The sequence below is a fragment of the Capricornis sumatraensis genome, chromosome 2, assembly GCF_032405125.1.
Source record: "Capricornis sumatraensis isolate serow.1 chromosome 2, serow.2, whole genome shotgun sequence".
NCBI lineage: Eukaryota > Metazoa > Chordata > Mammalia > Artiodactyla > Bovidae > Capricornis > Capricornis sumatraensis.
The window spans coordinates 66263330-66285828 of NC_091070.1; the positions used below are offsets into that span (position 1 = coordinate 66263330).

General features: G+C 50.3%; 1 protein-coding gene across 1 annotated transcript; it reads right to left on the reverse strand.

The window, feature by feature from the left end:
- Nucleotides 1-7732: 7732 nt before the first annotated feature.
- Nucleotides 7733-18793, reverse strand: SPINT1 (serine peptidase inhibitor, Kunitz type 1). Its single transcript, XM_068965696.1, has 10 exons — nt 18337-18793; nt 11694-11821; nt 11316-11454; nt 11049-11219; nt 10845-10871; nt 10378-10503; nt 10213-10263; nt 9045-9215; nt 8775-8825; nt 7733-8359 (listed from the first exon to the last, which is right to left on the reverse strand). Exons 1-10 carry the CDS (start codon nt 18791-18793, stop codon nt 8154-8156), a joined length of 1527 nt encoding a protein of 508 aa, XP_068821797.1. The 3' UTR covers nt 7733-8153.
- Nucleotides 18794-22499: the final 3706 nt, after the last annotated feature.

The following is a 22499-nucleotide window of genomic DNA, read 5'->3' on the forward strand; positions in this document are numbered from 1 at the left end:
GATAAGACGCTCAAAGCTGAATGCCTGGAGGGCCCAGGCAAGCACCTAACCTAGGGAGATGTAGGGTGGATGGGGGATGGGGGCAGTTAGTGCCTGAGGGGATCAAGAGGACCTAGTGCCTAAATCACTGCAGGAATGTGGACCTCGAAGCTAGATATGTGTGTGTGTTTTAAATAAATTTTCCCGATTCTTAAAATGTAATAACTAATTAAAGAAATTAAACCACTGTTTGGGTCACAGCACAACTGATTGCCAGCATGCAACCTTTCCAACTAGGCTTTACTGCCTGTCTACCATGTACTTCACAAAGGTCACTCTGACTAACTTACTTAGTGTGGCTTCCTCCTCCCTTCCCTCTCTCTGGGTTTCCGCCTCTAATGATATAGCCTGCTCATATGTCCACTTCTTAAAGTTCAGTTTGGATTTCCCTTCCCTTGTCCCTCCGCTCAAATCCCCAAGTGCCCACCAATGTGATCTCTACCTACCAGCCTCCCAGCTTTTCCTCTTAGTGCTTGAGCCAAACCGAGCAGCTGGCTGGACCCCCGTCAAAACAAGAACCGTGATCTCCACTGCCCAGCTTTTGCTCACTTTGACTTTGTTATGCCTGCAGCACACACAGCCACCCGTTCATCTCGTTTTATGCCTCCTTCATGAAGCTGTCTCCAAGATGGCGGACTAGAAGAACATGCACTCATCTTCTCCTGTGAGAATGCCAAAATTACAACACACTGCTGAATAACTGTTGACTGGAGACTGTTGGATCCCACCAAAAAAGATACCCCATGTCCAAGGGCAAAGGAGAAGCCCCAGCAAGATGGTAGGCGGGGAGAAATCACATTTTGAATCAAACCCCATACCCGCCAGAGATGCTTGGAGGGCTCAAACAAACCTTGTGCACACCAGGACCCAGAGACCCCACAGAGGCTGAGCCAGAACTGTGTTTGAGTGTCTCCTGTGGAGACACAGGTCAGCAGTGGCCTGCTGCAGGGGCAGGAGCTCTGGGTGCAGTAGACCTGGGTATGGCAAACGCCCTCTTGGAGGAGGCCGCCATTAACCCCACCAGAGAGCCAGCAGAACTTGCACAAGACTGGGGAGACAGACTCTTGGAGGGCACATACAAAGCCTTGTGTGCACCAGGACCCAGGAGAAAGGAGCAGTGACCCCACCAGAGACTGACCCAGACTTGCTCGTTAAGGTCCAGGAGTCTCTGGCGGAGGCATGGGTCAGTGGTGGCCTGCTGCAGGGTTGGGGGCACTGAGGGCAGCAGTGCCTGCACTTTTGAAGGAGGTCATCATTATCTTATTTACCTCCACCATAGTTTGGCCTCAGGTCAGACAACAGGGAGGGAACACAGCCCCGCCCATCAATAGAAAATTGGATTAAAGGTTTACTGAGCATGGCCCCACCCATCAAAACAAGACCCAGTTTCCCCCTCAGTCTGTCTATCCCATCAGGAAGCTTCCATAGTCTCTTATCCTTCTCCATTAGAGGGGAGACAGACTGAAAACCACAATCACAGAAAACTAACCAATCTAATCACATGGACCACTGCCTTGTCTAACTCAATGAAACTATGAGCCATGCTGTGTAGGGGCACCCAAGATGGACAGGTCATGGTGGAGAGTTCTGACAAAAGTTGGTCCACTGGAGAAGGAAATGGCAAACCACTTCAGTATTCTTGCCTTGAAAACCCCAAGAACCGTATGAAAAGGCAAAAAGATAGGACATTGAAAGATGAACTTGCCAGGTTTGCAGGTGGCCAATATGCTACTGGAGATCAGTGAAGAACTAACTCCAGAAAGAATGAAGAGATGGAGCCACAGCAACAACACCACCCAGTTGTGGATGTGACTGGTGATAGAAGTAAAGTCTGATGCTGTACACAGCAGTATTGCATAGGAACCTGGAATGTTAGGTCCATGAATCAAGGCAAATTGGAAGTGGTCAAACAAGAGATGGCAAGAATGAACATCGACATTTTAGGAATCAGTGACCTAAAAATGGACTGGAATGGGCGAATTTAACTCAGATGACCATTATATCTACTACTGTGAGCAAAAATCCCTTAGAAGAAATGAGCTAGCCCTCATAGTCAACAAAAGAGTCTGAAATGCAGTACTTGGATGCAATCTCAAAAATGACAGAATGATCTCTGTTCATTTCCAAGGCAAACCATTCAATATCACAGTAATCCAAGCCTATGCCCCAACCAGCACTGCTGAAGAAGCTGAAGTTGAACGGTTCTATGAAGACCTACAAGATCTTCTAGAACTAGCACCCCAAAAAGAAGTCGTTTTCATTATAGGGGACTAGAATGCAAAAATAGGAAGTCAAGAGATACTGGAGTAACAGGCAAATTTGGCCTTGTAGTACAAAACGAATCAAGTCAAAGGCTAACAGAGTTTTGCCAAGAGATGCACTGGTCATAGCCAACATCCTTTTCCAACAACACGAGAAAAGACTTTACACATGGACATCACCAAATGGTCAATACCAAAATCTGATTGATTATATTCTTTGCAGCCAAACATGGAGAAGCTCTGTATAGTCAGCAAAAACAAGACCAGGAGCTGATTGTAGCTCAGATCATGAACTCCTTATTGCCAAATTCAGACTTAAATTGAAGAAAGTAGGGAAAACCACTAGAACATTCAGGTATGACCTAAATCAAATCCTTTATGATTATGCAGTGGAAATGACAAGTAGATTCAAGGGAATAGATCTGATAGACAGAATGCCTGAAGAGCTATGGATGGAGGTTTGTGACATTGTACAGGAGGCAGTGATCAAGACCACCCCAAAGAAAACAACGCGAAAAGGCAAAATGGTTGTCTGAGAAGACCTTACAAATGGCTAAGAAAAGACGAGATGCAAAAGGCAAAGGAGAAAAGGAAAGATATATCCATTTGAATGCAGAGTTCCAAAGAATAGCAAGGAGAGATAAGAAAGCCTTCCTCAGTAATCAGTGCAAAGAAATAGAGAAAAACAATAGAATGGGAAAGACTAGAGATCTCTTCAAGAAAATCAGAGATACTAAGGGAACATTTCATGCAAGATGGGCACAATAAAGGACAGAAATGGTAGGGACCTAACAGAAGCAGAAGATATTAAGAAGAAGTGGCAAGAATACACAGAAGAACTATACAAAAAAAGATCTTCATGATCCAGATAACCATGACGGTGTGATCACTCACCTAGAGCCAGACATCCTGGAATGTGAAGTCAAGTGGGCCTTAGGAAGCATCACTATGAACAAAGCTAGTGGAGGTGACAGAATTCCAGTTGAGTTATTTCAAGTCCTAAAAGATGATGCTGTGAAAGTGCTGCACTCAATATGCTGGAAAATTTGGATAACTCAGCTGTGGCCACAGGACTGGAAAAGGTCAGTTTTCATTCCAATACCAAAGAAAGGCAATGCCAAAGAATATTCAAACAACCACACAAATGCACTCATCTCACAGGCTAGCAAAGTAATGCTCAAAATTCTCCAAGCCAGGCTTCAACAGTACGTGAACCATGAACTTCCAGATGTTCAAGCTGGATTTAGAAAAGGCACAGGAACCAGAGATCAAATTGCCAACATCCATTGGATCATCGAAAAAGCAAGAGAGTTCCAGAAAAACATCTATTTCTACTTTATTGACTACACCAAAGCCTTTGACTGTATGGATCACAATAAACTGTGGCAAACTCTGAAAGAGATGGGAATACCAGAACACCTGACCTGCCTCCTGAGAAATCTGTATGCAGGTCAAGAAGCAACAGTTAGAACTGGATATGGAACAACAGACTGGTTCCAAATAGGAAAAGGAGTACGTCAAGGCTGCATATTGTCACCTTGCTTATTTAACTTATATGCAGAGTACATCATGAGAAATGCTGGACTGGATGAAGCACAAACTGGAATCAAGATTGCTTGGAGAAATATCAATAACCTCAGATATGCAGATGACACCATCCTTATGGCAGAAAGTGAAGAAGAACTAAAGAGCCTCTTGATGAAAGTGAAAGAGGAGAGTGAAAAAGCTGGCTTAAAACTCAACATTCAGAAAACAAAGATCATGGCATCTGGTCCCATCACTTCATGGGAAATAGATGGGGAAACAGTGGAAACAGCCACAGGGACTTTATTTTTTGGGGGCTCCAAAATCACTGCAGATGGTGACTGCAGCCATGAAATTAAAAGATGCTTGCTCCTTGGAAGAAAAGTTATGACCAACCTAGACAGCATATTAAAAAGCAGAGACAATACTTTGCCAACAAAGGTCTGTCTAGTCAAAGCTATTGTTTTTCCAGTGGTCATGTATGGATGTGAGAGTTGGACTGTGAAGAAAGCTGAGCATCGAAGAGTTGATGCTTTTGAACTGCGGTGTTGCAGAAGACTTGTACTGCAAGGAGATCCAACCAGTCCATCCTAAAAGAACTCAGTCCTGAATATTCATTGGAAGGACTGATCCTGAAGCTGAAACTCCAATAATTTGGCCACCTGAGGCGAAGAACTGACTCATTTGAAAAGACCCTGATCTGGGAAAGATTGAAGGTGAGGGAGAAGGGGACGACCGAGGATGAGATGGCTGGACGGCATCACCGACTCAATGGACATGAGTCTGAGTGAACTCCGGGAGTTGGTGATGGACAGGGAGGCCTGGCGTGCTGCAGTCCATGGAGTCGCAGAGTCGGACGCAACTGAGCAACTGAACTGAACTGAACTGAACTTATGAAGCCATTTCCCAACCTCTTTCTTAATTTCCGTGGCTTGACCAGCCTATTTCATTCAACGGCCATTTGTGGGATACCCTGTATCTGAAAGGGCATTCTGGCATGGTGGATACTGAGGTAAATGAGACCCGGCCTCCTTCCCGGCCTGGAGGAGCCTTGTCCCACTTACACTAACACCCGGTCGTGTGTATGCAGAGAAGCTATGAGAGGGTGGCTTTTTCAGCTGGATCATGAAGTAGAAGCTTTCTAGAGGCAAAGACACATTCAAGGTGGAGGCAACTGCCTATACAAAGAAAGAGAGGTGTGAAAGTTCTGAGAAAAGGAGTCATTTGGCTGGGGACAGAGCAGAAAACAGTTAGGAATGTCTCAGCAGTTTGGGGACCAAATTGTTTAGGTACAGTATTTGCATTCCTTCTGCCTGCACTCCAGTGTGTAAGCTCCAGAAAAGCAGGTGCTGCGTGTCAACTTTTATTGCTCCATACCTGACACCTGTCTGGGACTGTGTACTACTCTGGGTTCAACTCTTGCCGCAAAGACAGCTCCTGGCAGTGGTAAGCGCGCCCCCTAGTGGCTCCTCTGTGTTCCCACCTCTTGTCACCCAGCTGACTCAGCCCTGCCTGCTTCCCAGCAGCTCTTGCTAGGGAAGGCACTTTGTCTGCCGTCATCTCACTTCTTCTCCACCCTCCATAAGAGGAGGATGCTCCTTTCGGTCCACTAAACACTTATTAAACTCTTATTCTGTGTTGATTACTCTTCTAGGCATTGAGATACAGAACTGACATCAGCCTGGAAGTGCTCACAGAGAACCAAGGGATAATGAAGTTTCCTGGTGCTGTAGGGACCAGAGGAGGAATCATGCCCATTTTGAAACTTGAAGGATGCATGAGCAGCTGGCAAGGTAGGAAGCAAAATACAGTGCCCTTTGAAATGGAAACAGCCAAAGCACAGTAAAGGCCCCACCCCTGCCATCTACTCAATGTTTATTGAACCACTACCATTTACTAAGGTCATAGAGGGGGTGTGGCGAGCTGCAGACTCAGAGGTGATTTAGATGCCATCTGTGTCTGCAGCACTGTGGGAAGACAGGTAACTAAATGGAAAAGGGGGTGCTTGGTGATGAGGGCCCTGTTAGCAGACACAGGTCTGTAGAGCAGGGAGTAATCCTGAGAGGATCTCAGGAATGCGCACTCATGAGAAGGGTGAAGATGGGCCAGTTCAGTACCACAGGTGCAAGGGCTATGAGAAAAGCATCACAAAGAGGCCTGTCCTGGGCTGCTAATAAGGTTTTGCTTCTTTAAAAAAAAATTAATTTACTTATTATTTGGTTGCACCAAGTCTTAGTTGTGGCATGTGAACACTTGGTTGTGGTATGTGGGACCTAGTTCCCTGTGTGTGTGCTTTGTGTGCTAAGTCGCTTCAGCCGTGTCCAACTCTTTGTGACCCTATGGACTGTAGCCCGCCAGGCTCCTCTGTCCATGGGATTCTCCAGGCAAGAATACTGGAGTGGGTTGCCATGCCCTCCTCCAGGGGATCTTCCCAACCCAGGGATCGAACCTGCCTCTCTTAAGTCTCCTGCATTGGCAGGCGGGTTCTTTACCACCAGCGCCACCCCCCGGCCAGGGATCAAAACCGGGCCCCTGCACTGGGGGCACCGCTGGACTGCCTGGGAAGCCCCAAGGTTCTGCGTCTTGATCTGGGTGCTTGGCTCCTGGGTGTGTGCCATTATGGAAATTTATTGAGCTGTACACTTAGGACTGAAATATGGACATTAACCTCAGTTGCTCTTCAACCCTTTAAAAGTAGTCTCCAACCTCTCACACTGCTATTTGATTTTTCTGTGTGGCACTTTCCATAATTTAAAAAAGTCTCTCTTTTGTAATGTAAAGGTTTAACTCAATGCTCCGGCACCAGCTCTAAGACCTTAGGAAATGATCTTTGCTGAGTTGGTTTCCTCGCCTGTAAAATGAGGATAATGATAATACCTTCATCCTTGGATTGTATGCTGAGGCAATCACTTGAGATATGTAAAGCACTTACGCAGTGCTTCCTATATGCTTAAAAATACCAAATTTCTAAGGGTTGGTGGTGCCTGGTACATAGCTCAATAAATAATTGGTTGAATAAATGAGTAAATTAACAGAATGATTTTTTTTTTGCACAAGCAGGTAGGCAGCTCATACAGAGGGTTGTGAATTGGAGGCGAGAACCTGAACTAAAGGCAGGAGCTCAGAGCCTGGGGAGCAGCTACACTCCTGTGAGAAGCAAAGGCTTCTGCGGGTGACCAGATGGGCCCCTTGTCCCTAGCCCCTACACCAAAGGAGTAGAGATAAGAACCAGGGTTCAGGGAAATTCCCTGGTGGTCCAGTGGCTCCTCTGCAGGGGCCCAGGTTCAACCACCGGTCAGGAAACTAAGATCCTGAAACCCTCGGCCACAAAACGAAAAAACCAAACCAGGGTTCAAGCCTATGCACCCCCCACACCCCTAGTCCTCGACTACATACTTCAGGCCCAAACCGGGAAGAAACAGAGCTCCATGGCCTCCCTAGGTCCCTACTCCCAGGGCTCTTTCTCCCCCCCTCACCGTGGTCAGACTTGGCAAGTCTCTCCACCCTCAGGGGCTGGGGCTAGGACAGTTTCGGGAAGGGTGGGAAAACCTGCCGAGCAGGATGACCAAAGCCTGAACCGGTTGGACGGGACGGTCCCATCTCCCCCCAGCAGCCTATTCTTTTCCTGGCCCACAGAGCAGAGGCAGGAGACTCACAGAATAAATCACTTTATTCCACTGAGTGGACTCTGGCCTGTGGAAGCAAGGGAGCCCCAGTGGGTGCGGAGGATCTGGCTCCGTGTGCAGGCCGGGCTGGCTTGGGGCTTACTATGGGGGGCAGGGGAAGAGGTGGGGCCAGAGAGCCACTTCCTACTCCTCTCACCCACCCCCCACAGCATTAAATAAACAAAAAGGAACTCTGTACAACACAAAACATACAGGAAAGTCCTTCCCCCCAGACCACCCCCCACTAGAGCCCTGGACTTTGCAGAGTGGGAGGGCCAGCTGTGGAGGAAACGGTTGGGGCCTCCAGCCTCTGAGGCTGTCCCAGGACCCCTCCCAAGGTCATGGGATGGGGTAGGCAGCTTGGAACAGGAAGCAAAACTCCAACTTCCTCTGAAATCTTACGTGGAGAGGTCCATTTCTTTAGGATTCCTGGCTCAAAGGTTTTCTGCTCCTTGCAGACCCGTGAGCTTTCTCAGGAACAAGTAGCCTGGACTTAGCTGAGACTCCTCCAAGAGGAGCTGGAGCCCTGGCTTTGGAGGCAGAACAGCCCTGGGAAACAGGCTGGAGAAGTCTGGTCCCAAAGTCTTCGCCCAGCCCAGGCCTCCGTCTTGGCTAGGAAGCAGGGCCAGGTGAGAGATGACGAGAGCCCTGGAGAGGCCCAGGCTCAGAGGGGTCTAGTTGTTTGGTAATAGACCAGGTGTTCCATGTCATCAGTGGTGGAGACCTTGGAGCTGGTGGGGGTGGAAGGTGGGGGGTGGCGGTGTCTGTGGAAGTCCTTTTTCTGGTTCTTGAAGAAGCAGTAGCCCAGAATGGCGACCACCACCACGATGCAGGTACCCAGGAGCACTGCAACGGCCACCTCCACGGAGCCTGCGGGAGGAAGGGCCCGATGAAGCACTCCCAGAGCCTGCTGGGTCCTGACGCCCACCCCTGCTCTGTATGAAAGGCACTTGGGCAAGCGGATGCGGGGAGTGGTGGTGGTGGTGGGATAAGGAGCCTGGGCGTGTGAGCAGCTGAAACTGCTCTGTTGGGAGCTTGCTGGGAGGGGTTATGCTGGGTCTTGGCTCCAGGTCACTCTACTTGCAGGTGATATGGGGAGGGCACTGACGGCCCGCAGACCTGGCATGTATTTCTGTCCTTCTCTCCCTTGCCCTGGCAGGCACCACTATTGTCCCTTTAGCCAACCTCAGGATCCTCTCAACACGGGCTTAGGCTGTCACAACTGAGTGGAGTTGATCTTTGAGTTCATATCTACTCAGTGGCGACAGGCAGATGGGGGGCTTACCTGTGCTGGGAACAACGGGGCTTTCCCGCCGCAGACCAAACACATCCTTCTCTACAAAACAATGGAGGCGGGGGAGATAAGTCAATATGAAAGGTTCGAAGACTCAGCTGCTCCTCAGTAGTGCCCCAGATGCTCCACTGCCATCCTCTCCCACCCTTAGTTCAGGTGCTCTAAGGACAAGGCTGACCAGTCCATGCTTTGGGACAGAGCTGAATGCTCCAGCTAAGCCTTTCACCTCCCCATCTTCCAGCCCCCCTCTGCCCCACTCACTGGAGATGCCGTGACAGGACTCAAGGCACTGCTCCTCCTCCTCAAAGTTGTTCTTGTTGCCATAACAACCGCCATAGGTAAAGCGGGCGCAGTGTTCAGTGAAGGGGTTGTAGTACCAGCGGGGGATGCTCTCTGAGCAGAGGCCCGTGTCTGGCAGGTCTACGCAGTGCCCTGCAGGGTAAGGAGCAGACGAAGGTGTGAATGTCCACGGGACCTCCCTGCCACCACTAGGCTCCACATGGTTGCTGCCCACCACCCCCTGACCCTCCCAGGCTGGGGATGGCTGTGATTCAGTGAGGGCCCGGGGGCCCCAGAAATATCTGGGCCATTTGCAGTGTTGCTAGAAGCAAGGAAGATAAATGCAGGAGAGTAAGTTTGGGTCCAGAATTACCCTAGGCTGACTCGTATAACTATTTCTTAATTTTCTTTCAGCATTCCCGACTGTATCAAGATCTTGGTTTCTCCCCAGCACTTGATGGTCTGCCTTCTAACAAAGAAAACTCATAGAGTCTGAACCTTGGCAGCCAACAGTGTCCAGCTAAAATTTGTTACCATGTTTTATTATATTTATTTTAAAAGCAAATCTCAAATTGTGGCATATAATAGTGGCTTTTCATTTACAGTACTGACATGAAAGTTCCTTTTTTTTTTTTAATCTCCAATTTCAGTTATTTATTTTTGGCTGTGCTGTGTAGCATGCGGGATCTTAGTTCCCTGACCACGGATTAAACCCATGCATTGGAAGTGCGGAGTCTTAACCACTGGATTGCCAGGGAAGTCCCTGAAATTTCCTTTTTAATATATTAAGTTAAATCAATAACATCTCAGTGATATGTAGGCATGGTTAAATTTCTGAAGGTGTTGGAACTCTCCTGGCAATCTAGTGGTTAAGACCCTGAGTTTCCACTGCAAGGGGCATGAGCTCAATCCCTGGTTAGAGAACAAAGATTCCACATGCCATGCGGCACGGCCTAAAAAAAAAAGAATTTCAGGAGGTGTTAAGAGGATGTCTGATGCTTAGCAAACACAGAAAGAAAAGTGCAGGACACCCCTGCCCCCAGCTTTCTGCCCACATCCTGGTACGCACAGCAGGCCCCTGCAGCACACTGATGGCATGAGGGAGGACAGTAGCTCAGCCCTGACCCAGGAGACCAGGGCAGGAGCTCACCTTTGTCCCTGGGGAAATGGATCCTCTGGAGTTTATCGAAGTCTCTAGTGTCTGCAAAGATGAAAGATTAGAGGCGCAGACCTGACAAGGGCCTCGCAGAGGTGTAGGGGTGACTGGGCTGGATCTGCCCTGCCCTGCCCACCGCCCTCCGCCCCCAGGCCTCACATTTCTCACAGGTGGCCTCATCGGAGGCGTCGGGGCAGTCGGGAGTGTCGTCACACTCCAGGAAGCTGTCGATGCAGCAGCCATCACCGCAGCGGAACTTGCTGGAGTGGCAGCTGCCAGAACACACTGGGGAGGGTGAGGCCGAGGGAGGGGGAGGTCAGGTGGGAGTGCAGAGGCCAGCAAATACCGCGAGCCCATCATCTACCTGGCCCTCTCTAGCCCCAGGCGGCATCATGACACAGCCCCTGTTCCCTCTCCACCCCTGCCCCTCAAACCCTCCTACACACAAAACAGGCAAAGGCTGATGGGAGGATCCTGAGCTGCAGGGGGTGAGGCATTTGTGGGCCTTCATTCTGAGGGCAGGAATGAGTTGTGGAGCCAGGCCAAGTGTGAGCAGGGGCCTAGACTTGATACCGGCTGGAGAGCTGGCAGGGGTGAGGGGAACAAGGAAAGGAGCAAAAGCCTACCTGGATGATGCCTTTCTGCTGAGGGACCTAGGAGAGAAAAACGGAGAAATGAGAGGAGGCAGGGCCAGGCCCCAGCCAGGATGAGCTGATAGGCGGCCTAGGGATGGGGGTATTCCCAAGCCCACCTCCCTGATCCTGTGAAGAGAGAACACCTACCCTGGGGGAATGTCACCTGAGCCCCAACACTGCTTCGCAAAGGCCCACCTTGCACATTATGGCAGGCAAGCTTGCACTCTTCTTCCCGAAGGTAGTTGTTCTTGTTGCCCAGGCAACCTCCATAAACGAAACTCTTGCAGATCCGTTCTGTGGGGTCGTAGTACCAGCGGGGGAAGGAACCACGACAGCGGCCCACCTTCCTGGGTGCAAGGCAGTATTCTGGCAGGGAGGGAAGCTGGTCAGGGGCGTCTGAAGGGCCAGTCAACTGGGGCGGGGGATGCCTCCCACGGTGGCCTCCTCGCCCCACTTCCTTACCTTCTGTCTGCTCAGGGGACAGCACAGTGACTGTGACATTGGACGTGCTCTCTGGCTGGTCTGAACCGGCTGCCGTCAGCTGGAACAGGTAGCTGCCTTCTTTGAGTCCCCACAGCTCCACCTGGTCTGGACCACTCCTCTAAGCACAGGAATGGCCGTCAGGCAGGGGCTGCTTGACGCCCCTGGGCTGCTCCAGACCCTCCCAAAAAGCCACTCCCCCGCTCCCCCCCGCACTGGGGAGAACAGACTGTCTTGGTATTAAATGGATCCTCGGCTTTTATCCACCCCATCCCACCTGGAGCCGCAGTTGGGCCTATGGCCCCAGAAAGGAGCCCTGGGGAGCTGAGGTGGGGGTCCAAGAGCCACCCCGCATCTCACCTCGACCCTGATGTCTGTGTCACCCCGCAGCAGACGCCAGTCTGTGGTCTCCACATCCTTCAGCACTAGGGGCTCCTGGGGCTGTACCTTCAAGTCTGTACCGTCCCAGGCCTTGGGGATCCGGGACCCTGCGAGGAAGGTGAGGTAAGGTGAACTCTCACTGAATGGGAAGGATCCCTCCTCAAGTGAGGGGCTGGTACCCTATGGGTGGCAACTAGACCAACCTAGGACTCAGCAGCCTGGTGAGACACAGATACAATTACACAGTGAAACCATTCTCTTTGTCCTCTGTTCAGATATGTTACACTTAAGACATTCTAATGCTGTAAAGCCACTTTCTGAAGCAAATAACTGAGCGCATTGCCATCTGATCCCATTTAGGAAAAAAATATATATATATTTGTATATATACATGTATATATATACATACATATATATACATGCCTTATACACACATATATTTGGAAGGAGGAATTTTCCTATTTTCTACAATAAGCAGGTACTTGTGCTAATTGCTTTAAAACGTCAGGGGACTTCCATGGTGGTCCAAGTGGCTAAGACTTGGCACTCCCAACACAGGGAGCCTGGGTCTGATCCCTGTTCAGGGAACTAGATCCCACATGCTTCAACTAAGTTTGTATGACACAACTGAAGATCCTGCACTTCACAACTGAAGAACCCACATGCTGCAAGGGAGATCAAAGAACCCATGTGCCACCACTGAGACACGGCGCAATCAAATAAACATTTTTTTTAAAGTTAGAGAAACAACACTTTTGAAAAGCCAGATAAGTTAATCTGTAATTAACATCATCACCCCTCTCTCTACAGCCCAGATCACTGCTGAGAAGCCCGGACAGAGGCCTGAAGCACAGAGTTCCTGGGAAGCACTGTGTCAAGCCTTGGTGTCCCATGATGCCTGGGCACATGAAGAGGGTGCCTCCTCCAGGTACGAGGGGACACAAAATACCCCCCCTCAGCCAGGGCCTCCAGAGAGAGCGTGGCCCTGTGGACACCTTGATTTTGGACGTCTGGCCTCCGGAACTGAGACTGCATCGCTACTGTTTTTAGCCACTCACTTTGTAGTACTTTGGCATAGCAGCCCTAGGAAACTGATGCGCTGCCCTTGAGGGTGTTACAGTCCAGTGGGGCAGGTTAAGATCCAGCCATAGGAAGCAAAATGAGAGAAAAGACCCACCAAGATGAAGGGGTTTGTGGTACATGTATAAGACAAGGAAGTGGATGTTTAAAGAAAGGAAAGATCACAGCAAGTCAGAGGAAAAAGGCAAGGCTTTGTGAAGAACAGACAAAGGACTTTTTTTTTTTTTTTTGAGACAAAGGATTTTTAAAATTCTTTTATTTTTATTTGTTTGGTTGTAGGGAAGAATGTTCTGTGTTGCTGATGGCAGTAGAAACCATGATGAGCCGAAACAAGAAGTGGAGAATTTGCAAGGCTGGCTTGGTGGACTTTAAGGAGACCAGCAGGGCTGGGACAGATCTCCAAGGGCCCTGGACACTCGGTCAGGACATGTGCACACAGCAGGACTGACATTCAAATATTTGACAACTGGTGGTACAGAAAGGGGACAGACACTGGCCATGAGCAGTGGCACAGAAGCCTGGAGGTCCAGTCTGCACTAGAAACTGACCTCCCTCAAAGCCTGATCAAGGTCCAGAAGTACTAAGGGAAGGCCAAGGGCCAGGGTAACAGGGGAATTCTTAAGCTCCTAGCAGCAAGTATTTACCCATCTGTCTGAAATAGAATTATTTCTATGGAGCAAGGAGGCCAGCAAGTGGACCAGTGCAGTAGTTCAAGGCAGATGCAACTGAACCAGTCTGAATTAAGGGATAGCTTAGGGATGGATCCTGATGCTGGAAAAGACTGAGGCAAGGAGGAGAATGCAGCAACAGAGGATGAAATGGTTGGATAGCATCACTGATTCAATGGACATGAGTGTGAGCAAACTCTAGGAGATAGTGAAGGACCCGGGAGCTTGGTATGCTGCAGCCCATGGGGCCACAAAGAGCTGGACACAATTTAGCGACTGAATGGCGGCAGAGATGGAAAGGACGATCTAAGAAACAACGAGTAGACGCTTCAGGCTGCTGTGCCTGACAGGCTCTGGGGAACTGCCAACGGAGAGCCAGGGCATGGGCAGAAGGGAAACCAGATCTAGCAGGAACATGTGGCTTCAGCCATAGAGAAGTTGAATTTGAGGGAGAGGAGGAGTGCAGTGGGAGCCCCAGAGAAGCCAGAGGTGGAGAAAGACCTGGAGTCATACTAACAAAGCCACTGCTAATGGAAACTGTGCTCAGAGGACTTCCCTGGTGGTCCCGTGGCTGAGAATCTGCCTGCCAATGCAGGGGACAGGTTCAATCCCTGGTCTGGGAAGATCCCACGTGCCTTGGGGCAACTAGGCCCCTGGACCACAACTACTGAGTCTAGGCTCTAGACCCCACACTCCACAGCCAGAGAAGCTACCACAATGAGAAGCTGTCACACTGCAGCTAGAGAGTAGTCCCCGTTTGGCAACTAGAGAAAGCCTATGCACAGGAATGAAGATCTAGCATAGCCAAAAACAAAATAATTAAAAGCAAAAAAAAAAAAAGAAAGTGTGGCTAGCACACACTAGATACTTTATCTGTAGTATCTTATCAGAGCTGGCAAATTATGGCCTGCAGGCTACATTTAGCCCAACCTGTTATATTTTTTAACGGTTGAAAAGAATTCTTAAACAATACTTCATGACATGTGAAAAGCACATAAAATTCAAATTTGTGTCTATAAATTAAGATACAGCCTTACCAAGTTGTTTACAAATTGTGGACGGCTGCTTTCATGTTACCACAGCAGCTGAGCAGTTGTAACCAACACAAAATCTAAAGTATTTACTATATGGATATTCACAGGAGGTTTGCTGCCCCCATCTATATCGCCTTCCTTCCTAACCATCCTGCCACAACTGCATTCTTGCTCCTCTTTCCAGATGAGAAAACTGACACCAGAGAGGTTAAATGACTTGCCCAGGGTCGCTCAGTTTCTAAACAGCGGAGCTGGGATTTGAACCTTGGTCTGACTCATACTCTGTCCAAAACATCAAAATACCATGCTGCAGGTTATACTTGCTTAGAAGGATGACTGTTTTTTTTATTACTTTTATAATCTTCAATTTTGTTTTTAGCTTAGGTAATATATGGACCTGGAGAAGGAAATGGCAACCCACTCCAGTATTCTTGCCTGGAAAATCCCATGGACAGAAAAGCCTGGTTGGCTACAGTCCATGGGGTCGCAGAGCTGGACATGACTGAGCATAAGGACATGAACAAACCTTCTCTCCAGAGGTGTTCTCAGTTACTAGTCTGGGGGTGTGTGTATGTGTGACTATCAGGAGAGAGAGTATTGAATTTATAAGCATGCAAGTTCTTCATCTTGCTTTTCCCTTAATATATACTGGAAATCATTCACAGTTGTACATACTTTTGGTTGCATAGCACTTTTAACACATTTAACCAGTCCATCAGTCCCTCTTGATTTAGGTCCTTCTTCCCTACCTTTCTCCCTCCCTACTGAAAACTAACCCATGGTGCCTCAGGGTTTATTATTCATATTATGATTAAAACAGCACCACAGTATCCAATTATAGGATGTGTTGAAAGACACTGAGATTGTTTCCAATTCTTTGCTATTATAAACAGTGGTGCAGTGACTGACTGGCTGGTAAGTTGTTTTACACATGTTTAAGCATAGCCACAAGATGAGTTCCTGCAAGTGGAATTGTGGTGAGGGTTATGTGCCATTTACACTTTTGGTGGATACTGCCTGCCCTTCACAGAGGCACCACAGAAGGTTAGTGAAGTCGAAGAGTTCAAAGGAAGGAGAGAAGGTAAAGAGATAACAACTGATAGAAGGCTGAATCACAGGGCTGCGTCTCTGCCTCTCTTCGATGAGGCAGAGAAAGCAGAGCCAATATGGGAGTCACAGAGGGTGATCCCAGAGATGAAAAGACCAGGACACACAGTGAGAGCAAAGGGATGGGAGGGGAGAACTTCCACAGAGAAACAAGCCAAGTGGTGCAGGGGCTACAGGACTTAGAAAAGGAAACCTCCATTATAAGACCAGGAGAGCAGGGCCAGGAACTAAGCCCCAACCCAGTGGCTTGAGGGCTCACTGAGAGCTAGCCCAGGCCCTGAGGTGAGAGGCCAAGCCAAGGGGGCAGTGAACTGGGAGGAGTCTGTCCCTCCCTCCTTGCATTTTCCAGAAAATAATCAGCAGTCCACAAGGGGAAACAAGACAGGGTACTTGGCAGTCTACCGAGCAGAAAGATAGGCTAGCCCCACTGGCCCCAGGGTATAAGTCACAAACAGAGTGACGTATCAGACCTCGGGCCTAATCAGCAACGTCTAACCACACGCAAGCCTGGTCCTCTCCAAGCCCCAGTCCCAGGAGCAAGGGGCAGATGTCTGGACAGATACCATTCCTTATTTCCCACCCACTGAGAGCAAAGGGCCAGAGGAGTGATAAAGCCAGCCCCTCCCCCAGCCGTCAGGCCTCAGGACTCTCCAGGGAAACACAGTCTCTATCTTCCAAGCCACTCTTCCAATGCAAAGATGGGGAAGGTAGGGGAAGGGGAGAAGAGGAAAGAGCAGGGTGTTTAGGAGGCCCCAGTAATCTGGACTGGACTGGCCTGGCCACAGGCAGGGCAAGGGGTACAGGTCAACCCACCCTGGGAAGGGCTCCCCCAGTACAAGAACCAAAGCTTCAGCAGCCCTGAGTACTTGCCCACTTTGCCTGCCTCGGTCTACCCTAGCCCAGCTTCCAAAAGGCCATAATGACTTGACCCTCTTTGTACTTTCAACCTCTCTAGCGCGACAAGGTGAGAATGGACTCCTGGACACATGCACACAGCATCCCCCATTCTCCCAAACACTGTGCTGCCCTGAAATGGCCTGGGGGCCAGACTAAGTCCAAGTTCTACCCAGCACCCCATGGGACAGGAAATCCCCACTCCATCCTGTCTTGTGCCAATCAGGCAAGTCAGGAGGTGGGGAGGTTCCCAGATGAGAAAGGCTCCGTCTAGCTCAGCTTCCTGACGAGACCCCAGAGTTTCACGCGTCGGCCCTGCAGTGCTGGCCATCCGATGGGTCCTGTCAGAGCCGGGAGGGCAGGCAGCTCGGATCACTTAGGTCATCACCACCTACCCTCCCTGCTGCTTCCTTGTGAAACAGGCTCAGGCCCTGGCCCACTGGGACTCAGTAGCCCAGCCTAGCCTGGAGACAGTGTCCCTCTCCTGGAATCTCCACCCCACCTCTTCCCAGAGATCCAGAGCTTCTGAAAGGATAGGGAGAAGAGGAAAGGCTGGAGGAAAACTTTCTCTACTTTCCAGAACTGAGACCGACCAGCCCCAGCCTGGCCCCTGGGCTCCCTAGTGTCTGGTTCTGTTGTCCATTGGGCTGTCTTGGATCAGAGACAGGTTTCTACCAGAAAGATGGTCTTGTGTGAGAAATAGCGCAGCCCTGTAGGAGGTCTGGCCTGGGGTTGAGTCCCATTTGTGGACGGTATATATTTAAGATGGGAGTCAGTCTCCTAATCTAAAAAGTGGAATGACTACTAATAGCACCCTTTTCAGAGGCGGTTGTCATGATGCCTAAGTGAGAGGCTGAGTGGCATAGCAGTCAGCAAGCAGTAAAGTACTAACAGAGGTTATCAGTGTGACCCATCCCTGCCCTGGAGCCCCACCTGGCCAGAACAACAGGTGGAGAGGATGGGGAACGAAGGTCTCTGGAGGGACCCCAATCCCAGCTAACTGCTCAGTCCCAGGAGGAAAGAGAAGGAGCCGTGGCCCCACTTTGCTCTTATCCTGGAAGTAAACAAGGTGAGCAGACAGCTCGGCTACTAGATCTTAAGCAGGAAGAGCTCTGCCAGGCTTACGAGCACACAGGAGTATACACACACGCACACACACACACACACTTGCCTGGACAGCTGACTTCCTTCCCCTACCAGGTATACATACCAGTGGACTGACTCATCTAGCAACCCTCCTCACCTGGACCCCAGGGCCTCTAGGCTACTGTGTCCACAATACCGCCTCCTCCCCAGTTGGATCACCCCCAGCTAGGCTTGTTCTTTAGACTCTGGTGGTATGGCAGCTTTTCCCCCAGACCACTAAAGGCCAGTACCTGGGGAGAGGAGTACAAGAAATGCTAGAACCAATCCCAGACCCAGCAGTGAGGAGCCCAGCCTTCACCAAGTCCACTTGACAGGGCCCCAAGGTACCTAGCACAGTGCTTGGCCTGGAGTATCTCTCTATCTGGTCATCAGGTGGCCTCCAGACAGCTCATTCCCTGATTTGGCCCATTGGGGTCGAAGCAGGAATCCCCAGGAGCTTGTTCCCACTCACACAGCCCAGAACACCCGCCCACTCAACATCCTGAATTCACGAGCCAGCGTCGGCTCTAGGACGTCCCCCCTCGCCCCTCTTGTAGCCTGTTCTTTATTTACTGTTTATACCATGCCTACTTCTAAGGATGAGTTAGGATCGAATGGGACTCTCCTCCAAACTCCTTTCTGATGCTTCACGCAAAGACCCTATAACCAGTCCTTTCTGTGAGTCTCCCCAGATCCTGGCACCCTCGTCCTTACCTCTAAAACCCTGGGTCCGCAGCTCGCGGTAGGAGCGGTAAACCTCCCGCGTGAGGTAGTTGATGAAACCCTCCCTGGGCGCGAACTTGCACACGAAGTTCTGCTCGTAGAGGCAGTTGATGAGGAAGCAGGAGACGATGGCGTCCTCCCCGCCGTCGGGCTGCAATTCCACCAGCGCCAGATTGCAGTCGTTGGAGCTGCAGCAGGCGTGCACGCAGTCCCGGCCGCGGCGCGCGGTGAGGGAGCGCAGGAAGGTGGCCCCGTTTCTGACCGAGGCGTCCGTGTCGAGCACGAAATCAGGCACCCCGGGGGTAAAGCGGTTCAGGCAGCCGTCGGCCGTGAGCAGACCGGGGGTCACCGGCGGCGGCCCGGCCTCGGCGCCCCGGAGGGCGAGCGCGCAGAGAAGCCACACGGCGACCGCTGGGATGCGGGCCCGGGAGAGGCGGCCCCCGGCCATCGTCCTCCCGGGGATCGTCGCCCTCCTCCCCACCGGGGTCACCTTCACAGAGCGGGCCTCTGGGCTCCGAGGGTGCTAGCGACCTGCGAGAGGGAGGGGACGGAGGAGGAGACATCGGGTCAGCCAAGAGACTTCCAGGGAGGAGGGCCGGCCGGGAGGAAGTGAAGGGGAGGACCGAGGAGCACGAACACCCCGGGAGTGAAGAACGGCAGGTGGGCCCGGTCCTCCCACGCACACTTCGGTGACCCCGCAGCCGGTCGGACGGCTAAAGAGCTCACGTACCCTGACACACGCACCGGCGCAGAACAAAGGGCCAGACATGCTCCGAACCCGCTCCGCCTCCTCCTGGCTCTCCTCGGCCCGGGTTACCTGCGCAGGTGAGTGGGGTGGGGCCGGGCCTGCCGAGGTTCCGGTCCAGGTGTCCCGCGCTGCTCGGACCGCCGTTTCCGCCCGGGTGTCGGGTGCTCTGGGGTTCCGGCACCTCCACCCCTCTAGTTTCTGGTGAAACTGAGTCAGTGCGGCCGGGGCGGGGCGAACATTAACCCTGGCGTGGCCAGCCCCGCCCACGCCCGGTGCGCCCCTGCAGCCCCGGCTTCCGGGCCGCCTACCCCCAATCCCTGCCATCTTCCACCCTGCTTCTGCAACCTGGTGCCCAAACAGGCTCAGAGGCAGGCGCGCCCTGCCCCGGTCCCAACCTCGCGGGGCTCCATGCGCCCCAGAAGTACACCCCTATCCCTGGAGGCCCAGACACTTCGGGAAGCGCCGACGATGTCTGGCACAAGAAGGTGGGTCAGATGCTCAGAGGCTGCCTACTCCCTTTCCGGTCCGGACTAGCATTCCCAGACCCAGGCCCGAGGCGCTAGGGAAGGGGCTAGGGGAGGAGAAAGGGGGAAAGCCCGATGCCAATGATCTCGCTGTCGTGGTCAGCCCTCGGGAAGTCATTTCCGTCTTGTGGCGGGAAGAGATCCCAGAAGCTGTGTGGGTGCACCTTTGATAACTGGAATCCCGGATGCCCGCTGGAATATTACCACCATTGCCAGCTCTGGAAACCCTCCTTTCTGTTACAGCTGAGAAACGAGAGATTTCCCCGGTCCAGGTTTCCCTACTTGATCCTCAGTGGTTCCTTTTGTTTTGAGGCCCTTCCTCATTTTGTACTAACGTTTCCCTTCCGGTCGTTGTCGCAGCTGAGTTAGTTTCATTGGTCAGCAGATCCCTTCTCTACAGCACAGAATTTCTCTCCTCTCTCACCAGGTGGGGTGCTCCTGGTCAGGAGCTGGTTCTTTCTTTCAGTAAAATAACATCCTTGGAAGCTAGAGGTTCCAGATCACCAAAGTAGCTGAGCCTTCACTGAGCCCTGGACTGCTTGAAACCAAGCTCATTGCTTTTCCTGAGTGAAGAACTCCCCTTAAAGGCCATTCTTTACAGAGCAATGTTGGTCCTGTTAATGTTCTCTTCAAAAGAGATTCCATACGGACTTCCCTGGTAGTACAGTGAATAGAAATCCGCCTGCCAATGCAGAGGTCACAGATTCATGCCCTGATCCAGGAAGACTCCATATGCCAGGAACAACTAAAGCCCCTGAGCTACAACTACTAAACCCATGAGCTGCAACTAGTGAAGCCTGTTCACCTAGAGTCCGAGCTCTGCAACGAAAGAGATCGCAGCAACAGGAAACCCTTGCACCACAACAGAGAGTGGTCTGCAGCAGTGAAGACCCAGAGCAATCAAAAAGAAGTTAATACATACTTTTTTTTAAAAAAGAGAGCTTCCACCCCTTCACAATGACTTAACAAACCCCAGCCCAGTGGGAACGTTCTTCTTACCCACTAGATCCTGTAGCCGACCCTCAGTCTTTTTCCTAGCTTAACTGCAACATTCCCTAGCTGCACACATTTTGGGTATGGGTATTGCGTGTGGGAATCCGGAGTCTGTCTCCCCTCTGAATTTTTCGGTTTTTTCCACTGCCCCAGGCACGGTGGGGAACATGGATGATATGCCGGGGAATGAAGCATATGATTATGTAGTTACTGGAAAGAAAGAATTTTGTTGAGATTTGATTTGTGCTTCCTTTAATACCTTATACATACAAAAATCCTAACACAGAAGACTTACCCTATGGTAATATTACTACAGATTAATCATTACTTCCATCATATATATCATTACAAAAACCTACATCTGATAATGCCCAAAACCTGTTCCCAAGTATTTCCCACACATTGCCCCATTCAGTCAAAACAAACCAAGAAAGTAGGTACTAATTTTATCCCCGTATTACAAATGAGCAAGCAGGCTCAGACAGGTGGACAAACTTGTTAGGTCACATGACAGATAGGTGGCAGAACCGGGACTGGAGTTCAGGCAGGCTAAGTCCACTGCTTTAGCACCTAAACACTGTGCTTTTTACTGTACTTTCAATTCTGACTTCAGCTGGAAATTCCACATTCAGCTCAGATCAACTTGCCTTGAAAATCAACAGATTTTCAAGTGATCAGCGACCATTTGAGATGCCTGCTGGGTTCCAGACGTGTGACATCTGTGACCTCTGATGCTCACAATAGCTCTGAGAATAGTTTCTACTTTGCAGGGAGGCTCACTAAACTCCACCTAGGTAAGGTAGTGAAGAGTGGGAGGCAAGATGCTATAGAGGTTCAGCTTGTGGGCTTCAGACTCAGATTACAGGGTTTAATTCTTTCATCTGCCACTTACTGTCAGTGTGGCCTTTGGCAACTTATTTATCTCCTCGGTGCCTTAGCCTTCTTGTATACAACGTGGGACTTCCTAGGGTTAGTATGAGAATTAAATGAGTTACTACAGAGAAAACATTTGACTCTGAGTGCTCAATAAATGTTACCTGAAAAAAAGTGACAGTCAGAATTTTATCACAAGTATCTCAGACATCAAAAACTACACTTTGGGAACTTCCTGGTGGTCCAGTGGCCAAGACTCCATGCTCCCAATGCAGGAGGCTCAGGTTCGATACCAGGTCAGGAAACTAGATTCCACATGCTGCAAGGAAGATCAAAGTTCCTGCATGCTGCAAGACCTGGCACAGTCAAGTAAATATATACATTAAAAAAAAAAAAAAAAAACCCACACTTTTCACACTACCTTATGCTGGTTCTTACATCCTAAAGAGAAAAGCTACACATGAAGGGAAAAAGACTAAGTTCACCAAAGCAGTAAAGGTAATGGTATTTGAATGATGAAAATATGGGGTAACATTTTCTTTTTTCTAGTTTAAAATTATTACCAAAGTTTCCTTTGGTGAGTATGGAGTGTTTCCATGAGAAAGAGAAAAATACATCATGACAGCTTTCACATTCATCATGTTTAGCCCCACATTACTTCTTTTTCCACATTCTCTCCTCATCTCACTGACCCAGGCACTTTGTCCCAGTATCTCTGTGCCCCCTGCCTTTCTGTGGGCTTCCCTTGCAAGCATCCAGCCAGCCCTGGGCAGCGGCATCTTCTTCAGTAACTGCTCACATCCATCCCGGCTTATCTGTGGCCACTGCTGCCCTAGTTCTGGGCTCTGTACCAGCTTGCAGATGTACTCCAGGCCACCCTGCACATGGCATGTGGTTCCCTCCTCCAGCCCTGCCCTTCACCTATCCAGGTCCTCAGTGACTCCCAAGAGCCTCTCTAGCAGTATGTACAGAGCCAGCTATCCTCTGGGTGGGTTCATAAAATTTGGTTTATGGAG

Excerpts from the sequence above, each read along its gene's own strand:
- SPINT1 (XM_068965696.1), bottom strand. The coding sequence starts at position 18,793 with ATGGCCGGGGGCCGCCTCTCCCGGGCCCGCATCCCAGCGGTCGCCGTG. Across the intron at positions 11,220-11,315 it reads GTCCCCTGAGCAGACAGAAG|AATACTGCCTTGCACCCAGG; the intron begins GTAAGGAAGTGG and ends CCTCCCTGCCAG. Across the intron at positions 8,360-8,774 it reads CCCCGTTGTTCCCAGCACAG|GCTCCGTGGAGGTGGCCGTT; the intron begins GTAAGCCCCCCA and ends TTCCTCCCGCAG.